The 8,064-nt window shown below is 38.8% G+C and overlaps 1 protein-coding gene across 1 annotated transcript; it reads right to left on the reverse strand.

The window, feature by feature from the left end:
• Positions 1-257: 257 nt before the first annotated feature.
• LOC131640929 (uncharacterized) lies at positions 258-2,117 on the reverse strand. The gene is made up of 4 exons (XM_058911284.1): positions 1,895-2,117; positions 1,426-1,808; positions 700-1,335; positions 258-470 (listed from the first exon to the last, which is right to left on the reverse strand). The coding sequence occupies exons 1-4, from the start codon at positions 2,115-2,117 to the stop codon at positions 258-260; spliced, it is 1,455 nt and encodes a 484-aa protein (XP_058767267.1).
• Between the last annotated feature and the right edge of the window lie 5,947 nt (positions 2,118-8,064).

Below are 8,064 nucleotides of genomic sequence, written 5' to 3' on the forward strand. Positions count from 1 at the left end.
ACTACACAATCAAATAGATCAACACAAAATAAGCTATCAGAATTGTTGTCAAAGCAACCTTAATATGCAAATAAGTACAGACCAGAATAAAATCCATAAAAAAACCAAAACAACAAAAAAAACATCACCACCACCAGCTGTTTTTAATCTTCATATTCAGACCCACCAGAGTTGTCTGCATCACTTTCTTCATCTGAGCCATCAGCTGGACTGGTATTTCCTTCTTCAACATCTTCCTCAGAGTCTCTTCCCTCTTCTTATTCATCTTGTGCTTCTATCCCCGTAGCACCTGCAAAATCCTCATTACCGTCCTTCTCTAGATTGCTGATCATCTTCTCAAGAGATATCTTCCTTGCCTCAAGCTCTTTGTAAGTCTCTTTCAACATTGCTATGACTTCAGCTTTACTGGCTGATGATCCACTCTTGGATGTCTCAGCCGATGTCATGACAATGTCTGGGACATGCGTTCCCTGAAACCATTTTTAATAGAAAGACAGCACTTTCCCTTTTGCAAATAGAATCAGTTTCAACCAAGATGACAGGGTGCTGGTTTAAGATGATGTCACATATGAGACAAGGAAATGCTATAGGGCCTTTTACACTGTAGCTACCAGCATGCTTCATGGTCTGCTAAAAAATGTAGGTACCATAGTCAAACTTTGCTTTTGTACCAACAGCTTAGATAAATCTTCCAAGAACAGTTGAGACATTAGACTTGTGATTTGTTGGCACCCAATTAGCAGCCCCAATCTTATGCAGCATTGCATACTTCATGCTTAGTTTACTGGCAGACAATTTTCCTTTCAAAGGCCAGATCCTGACTTGGTTAACAGTGATAACTTGGCACACCTTGTTATCAGAGACTTCAAGCTCAGGTTGAGCTTCATAAGACCTTCCTGAGAGGTTGTTTATCACAGTGGAAGAGAAGTTAACACATTTGCCCCTTACAAACACTTTTCTGAATTCCTTAGATCTTTTGTCAGCACACTCTTCAGAGAGGTTCACTATGAACTCTTTCACCAACATTTCATAGCATTTACTCATATGGACAATAGTTTTTATTAGGCCTGCAGCCTGAACCAACTCCATTATGTCCTTACAATCACGAGCATTTTGAGCCAATTCCCTCTCAAGGGCCAGTCTCTTTTGATACACAAACTTCCACCTATTTACACTTGTAGCAAAGTGAAAAGATACATTGTCAATGGGAACTTCAGGCACACTAGCAACAAGCTTTCTAGTTGTGGGCTTCTTTAATGGAATGTCAGGGACATTCACTTCAACATCAGACTCAGATTCTTCAACAGCTCTTGCCTTCCTCTTCTTTGGAACAACCTTGCTTCAAGATTTTGAGGGACCAACACCAACACTTTTAGCCACAACTCTGCTCTTTATAGGTCCTGCAGAGGTACTCTTTTTCTTGACAGAGTCTTTGGAAGGGCTTTTAACATCAGCCTTCTTCACAGGAGAATTCTGAATCACAACTTTGCCTTTTCTCCTAGTCATGAGCCTTTTGGCTACACTAGGGTTCACAGTAGCAACCAAATCATTGTCAGAGTAATCATCTAAATCCACAACATTTGTACCTGTATCAACATCTGCCCTTGGACTATCATCAGCTTCAGAATTTCCAATGTCATTAACATCCTCAGTGACATTGGTATTATCGGCATCTTCTTGAACATCTTCATTATTCTCCTCTTCAGTCATGTGAATGTCACTACCAGTAGTGTGAACATCGTCATCATCACTTTTGCTCTTGGGAGGATCCGAAATCACGGTTTGTAACAGGCAGATATCCCAGGGACCTGGTGATTTTCATTCAAAATACACTTGACAATATTGGCGATGGATTTATGAACATATCTTGTTCCTTCTTTAGTAAGTTCCTCACGGGGGTTGGATGATGAGGGATCGGAGCCCTTAGTACGAACATCCTCCTTAGTTCTTCTTGCATGTGATGTTCTTGGCTTTGTAGTCTTTAAATCATCAATGCAAATCATCCTTATATGAGATACATTGAGAACTCGATTAAGGTTAGTTGACTCATTAGGTGTTGCAGAGTCGGAAATGGGAGACACTTTCTTTGGAGAGGAAGCATTAGGTTGTTGAGACATCTTGAGATCCTTCAGAGAGATTCTTGTGACACGATTGTGGGGTGTGTCAGAGCGTTTCAAATTCAGAAAAGTATTGTTGAAGCCAATAGAGTTGGTTGCCGTCTTTTGTAAAGAAATAGGAGTAGGATGGAACTTGACAAAGAAACTGAATAGGGGAAGTTTCAAATAATGGATTTAAAAAGCCCAACGTGTATTCCCCCAATAGGATTAATTGCTATAATTCTGTATGGCGGCAAATACCTAACGTACCCTTCACTTTTCAGAGTGATTTTCATCTACGGTCTTGGTAATACCATCAGCAATAGGAAGATCAGTAGCCACACAATTTTTGATGATCTGAAGTTTCACAATGTTGCCAACTGATGTTACATCATTCTCTCTGACATTTCAACTAGAGGAGCTTTTTGACTCATTGCTCACACTTGACTCATTAGCAAATTTTGATGTCAACGCATCTGTTGTAACATTCTCACATGCTCCTGAGATAGTTGGCTCAGTTTCTTTCAGAGTATCAATCTTCCCGGTTGCTTGTTTGTTAGGTCTTGTGTCTTCTAACTTTATTTTCAAATTAGCAATATCTTCCATGAAACTTACTCTTTCTTCTAGTAGGAGTCTATTAGTATTCCTATACTCCCGTACTTTTGCACACAGTCTCTGATTCATTAGACATGTCTCAGTAAAGCCAGCAGCCAATTCACTGATGGTGAGGTCTCCAACATATGATTCTTCATCAGATTCATCAACCTCTTGACAGTCATCCTGGATTTCTTCTCTGGTCATGGAGTAGGCAGAGGAGTAGTTTGAGGTGTTAGGCTCCCATAAGTAGAAATTATCCTTAGACCTAAATCCCTTCATGACTTCTTCATTTTCTCCATTTGTGACAATACATTCTTCTTTAGTGAACCTGACATTGAACCATTCATCACACAGTTGGCTGATACTTATAAGATTTGCAGTCAGTCCTTGTACCAGGAATACATTATTCAGATTAGGAACACCAGGACATCCTGACTTGCCAACACCTTTCAATTCTCTTATTTCTCCATCACCAAGAGTCACATAACTGGTGCCATCAAGTTTGATGACTACTAATAGGTTCTTTCTTCCAGTCATATGATTTGAGCAACCACTGTCAAGGTACCAGTCTTCCTTGGCAGGAATTCTTATAAAACTGTGTGCTTCTATAGCAACATTCTTAGCCACCCACTGTTGATTCCTATCAAGAGTATCATATTTAGGTTTGGCTTGACGTGTTTGGTTGGGATATCTAACTAGTCTGAAACATAATGGCTTTATGTGTCCAAATCTTCCACAGTAGTAACACCTCCATCTTTAGAATTTCTTCTTTGTTTGGTTCCTTCTTCTGTTTCCTTGATGTTGTGACATCTGGTTTGTCAAGTAAGCTTCGGTTTTTGATCTCCTGAATCCAGAAGTGAATTCTGATTTAGCCACAAATCCTACCCCAGACATGTCTCGTGCTCCCCATCCAAACTGCTGAATTTCTTCCAGAGTGTCAGTTCCATTATTCAGCATCCTGAAAGATTTAGTCATTTGATCAAGTTTGGAGTTTAACATGCTTATTTCACTACTGAGAGAGTCTATGGTTGCAATATGTTCATTCTTCTCAGTTTCCAATTCCTTTATGATTATCTTTTGCTTCACCACTTGTTTGCAAACTTCAGCATTCTTGACACATAGCTTCTTGTATGAGGCAGCAAGCTCATCAAAGGTTAGCTCATCTTCATTGGAATCATCATCAGGTGCATAGACACTTATTAGAACTGTGACATGTTTTGCAGTTTCCTCTTCAAACTCATTGTCAGAATCTTCATCAGACCAAGTGACAGACAACCCTTTCTTATGCTCCTTGATGTAGGTAGGACATTCAGCTCTAATGTGTCCATATCCTTCACATCCATGGCACTGAACCCCTTTGCCTTGAATGTGCCTCTTTTCAGCTTTAGATCTTCTGCTAGGGTCATATGTCTTGCTGATGTCATAGGAAGTGTTCTTGACATTGGGTCTAGACTTCTGATCAACCCTTTTAATGAACCTGTTGAATTATTTTCCAAACATGGCTATGGCTTCTGATAAATTTTCATCACTTCCACCATTGATTTATCTTGAATTATCTTCAGTGTTGGACACAAAAGCTATGCTCTTGTTCTTCTTTTCAACAGTGTCACAAATACTCATCTCAAAGGTTTGTAGAGAACCAGTGATTTCATCCACCTTCATGTTGCTGATGTCTTGAGCTTCTTCTATAGCAGTCACCTTCATAGCAAATCACTTAGGCAGTGATCTGAGGATCTTTCTTGAAGGATAGAAAAACACTTAGAAAGGGGGGATTGAATAAGTGTGACTTCAAAAACTTATAAGATAAAAACAATGAACACAATTATTTTTATCCTGGTTCGTTGTTAACGAAACTACTCCAGTCCACCCCCTTAGAGTGATTTACCTTAACTGAGGATTTAATCCACTAATCCAACTGATTACAATGGTTATCCACTTAGAAAACTTCTAAGTCTTCTAGAGTATACAAATCACAACTTGATCACTCTAGGAAATCTCCACTTAGAAACCTTCTAAGTCTTCTAGAGTCTACAAATCACAACTTGATCACTCTAGGAAACTTTTACAAACAATGTAAAATAATGTTTACAAGAGTAAGATTGCTTTTAATAAAGCTATAATCACAACAATGATATTTCTCTTAAGTTCTAAGCTTAACACTCACTAAATATTACAAGAGTTTCTAAGGTTGAAGATGAAGTTCGTGAGTTTTGATTTTGACAGCGTTTCAGTATTTTGCACAAGTGTTCTTCTTTACTTCTGATCAGAACTTCTATTTATAGGCGCTGAGAGGAAATGACCGTTGGGAGCATTTAATGCTTTGCGTGAATAGTACAGCTTTGCATTTAATGTTTCACACTTTTGTCAACTACCTCGAGCCTTGCTTTTCCTGCTTTTACCGACTTTGCCTTTTGTAGCTTCTAACGTTCCTTTTGTCAGTCAGAGATTAGACTTAGTAGCCTGTCATCTTGTACTTTCTTCTGGACTCGTATTTGTAGAATAACAACGTTTGAATATCAGAGTCAACAGCTTGGTGCAGAGCATCTTCTTGTCTTCTGACTTTGAAAAGCTTGAGCGTGATACCAATCAGAACTTCAGAACTTCTGCTTCTAATTTCGTTCTTCTGATGCTTTGAGTTCATGTTCTGATTCTGCTTTACCATCTTCTGATGTCTTGCCAGAGCATGTTCTGATGTAGCCATCCTGAACCTTCTGAGTCAGTGCTTCTGAGCGCTGATTTGTGCATACTCTTTATGTATTTCCTGAAAGGCTTAAATGCATTTTTGGTCCCTGTAAGTTAGCGAGTTTTTGATTTTCGTCCCTGTAAGTTATTTTTTTGGTTTTAGTCCTTATATTTCACTTTCGCGTTCGTTTTAGTCCCTAAAATTAAAATCCGCAGGAAATTTCACAGGAAAATCCGCAGGTAACCTGCAGATATTCCTGCGGATTTTGGCTTTAGGGACTAAACCTCAAGCAAAAAGTAAGATATAGGGACTAAAACCAAAAAAAATAACTTACAGGGACGAAAATCAAAAACTCGCTAATTTACAAGGACCAAAAGTGCATTTAAGCCTTCCTGAAATGGAAAATGCAAAGGATTAGAGTACCACATTATCTTATACAAAATTCATGTATAATGTTATCATCAAAACACAGAATATTGATCGGAACAAAACTTGTTCTAAGAATCTCCCCCTTTTTGATGATGACAAAAACATATATAATTGATATGAGTTTGTATCCAGAATATCAGATGAACAAAGACCATTACATAGTTATAGCATAAGCATATAATCAGAATGTGTGAATATGTCTCCCCCTGAGATTAACAATCTCCCCCTGAAATTAATACTAGAAGAATTCATAAATAAAAGACTTCCCTGAGTATTTTTCCATTTCAGTTGAGACTTTCACGTAGCATAGAACTTTAGAATATTCAGAGTTTCTCTTCAGAGCTTCCATTGGACAGCTGCAGAGCTTTGAATTTCCCTTTGTAATCAATTGAATCATAGCATACTTGATTGTATCAGAGCATACTTGATAGCATTCTTAAATGTATCAGAGCATTCTTAAATGTATCAGAGCATTCTTCTTGCTTCTGATCTTGAAGCTTCAGAGCACTAAGCTTGCTTCAATTCTCTAAGAGCATGCTTCTTCTTAGAATTTCTTTCCCATGTATTTGCTTCTCATGTTGAGCTTTGACCAGAATATCTCATTCCTGCAAAGCTATCAAAGACAGAAAAAATCTTGCAAATAATGTTAGGAAATGTTGAGACTTAATCCCAACAACTGATATTATAAACAAATTCAATTATCATATTTCTCCCCCTTTTTGTCATAACATCAAAAAGCATAAAGATTCAGATGAACAAAACACACAGTGTAGAAAGAAAAGATAATTTTTCATTGATTAATCATTAGAAGATAAGGGTACAAAATCAGATGCAATTCAAGCAGATGCAGAAAACAAGAAAACACCCTAAGACGCAAGACTGACTACGACTGGTTAAACCTAGAAGCTAGGACAGCCAGAAGGTTCTTAATCTTAGTAGTGTCTTCAACTTGCTTCCTTGTAGCTTCCTTCTGATCCTGCATGAAGGATCTGAACTCAGCATTTGTATCCTCTTGCTTGTCCAGACGAAGAGCCAAGTTAGCTTGATTCTGTTGGAGCTCCTTCATGGTGTTAAACATCACAGAAGCAGAGGGACCAGCAGAAGCAGCATCAAAGCTATTGTCCATAGCAGGAGGATTTGCAGCAGCTTCAATCATAAGAACATCTCCTTGATTTTCCTCAACAGGAATTTCTGTAGCAGGATGTTCTAAACCTTCAAGAATTGAAGCTAGATTTTCTGGAGGTGTTGGAGCAACAGGTTCTGGAGAGTATTCAACTTCTAGATATACCATATTTGGTGCTTTATCAGAGGGATGCTCCCTAAGCCAGTTGAATAAGAACCGAAAGTCTCCAGTCAGAACCTTGTATGGATGTGGCTCCCATACAACCATAGCCAGAGGATTCTCTTCTTCTGCAAGCTCATCTACAAACTCCTTTTCTTCAAGAGGTTTACAGCTGGTGATGGGATGGTAGTATCTTCCATCATCATACTTCAGAAGATATCCAGAAGGACCAGGAGCTGCAGCTAGACACTCTTTCTGAAGATTCAGAAAGTCATAATGAATCTCCCTTCTAACAGTTCTCCAGATCTTGCCAGCAGCAACATGATCCAGTTTGGCATCATGTGCAACCTTCAAAGCATCTAAACCTGTTCTAACCTTAAGAGTTAATAGTTCAAAAAGTGTATCAACAGAAGGTCTAGGAGGTGATGTTCTTGGAGGGGGTTAGGTATTTGGAGATGGAGAGAAGAGATTGGCTTATCTGGGTATGATAGGGCATAAGCTTGGGGAACTCTATCCAAAACAAATTCTGTTTCAGAATAGGGTGTTTGAGAGCATTCAGCTTCATGATCTGAGTCTAAAACCACAACATCAGGAGTTAGTTTAGGTTTACGGGGATATAGATTCATGAGGCGAGTGAAATAATCAGAATTAGAGGGTTCAGGAGATAAAGGTGTGAAAGGGGAGAGCTCAGCAGTGTCTACCAGGGTGAAATTGAGGTGAGGAGCAGGTTGAGAAGTGGAGATATTAGCATGAGGAGGAATGATGGTGTTAAGGGGTGTGGCTTCGAAGATAGGTTCAGAAGCTTGGGTTACAGAATCAAGAATAGGCGTAGTGCCTTTAGACTTGGGTGAAGGAGGAGGTGTGAGAACTTTGGTGGTTGGAGGTGGTTTAGAAGAGGCTTTTTCTAGTTGAATTTCTGGGTTAGATTCTATTGATACACTCTTTGAAATAAAAACAAAATCAGAATCAGGTTCAAA

This window comes from Vicia villosa, unplaced genomic scaffold (genome assembly GCF_029867415.1).
Source record: "Vicia villosa cultivar HV-30 ecotype Madison, WI unplaced genomic scaffold, Vvil1.0 ctg.003400F_1_1, whole genome shotgun sequence".
Classification (NCBI taxonomy): domain Eukaryota; kingdom Viridiplantae; phylum Streptophyta; class Magnoliopsida; order Fabales; family Fabaceae; genus Vicia; species Vicia villosa.

Coding starts and splice junctions, on each gene's coding strand:
- LOC131640929 (XM_058911284.1), bottom strand. CDS start 2,117: ATGTCTCAACAACCTAATGCTTCCTCTCCAAAGAAAGTGTCTCCCATT. Junction 1,336..1,425: donor AAAGCCCTTCCAAAGACTCT/GTCAAGAAAAAG, acceptor TCTTGAAGCAAG/GTTGTTCCAAAGAAGAGGAA. Junction 471..699: donor ACAAGTCTAATGTCTCAACT/GTTCTTGGAAGA, acceptor AAATGGTTTCAG/GGAACGCATGTCCCAGACAT.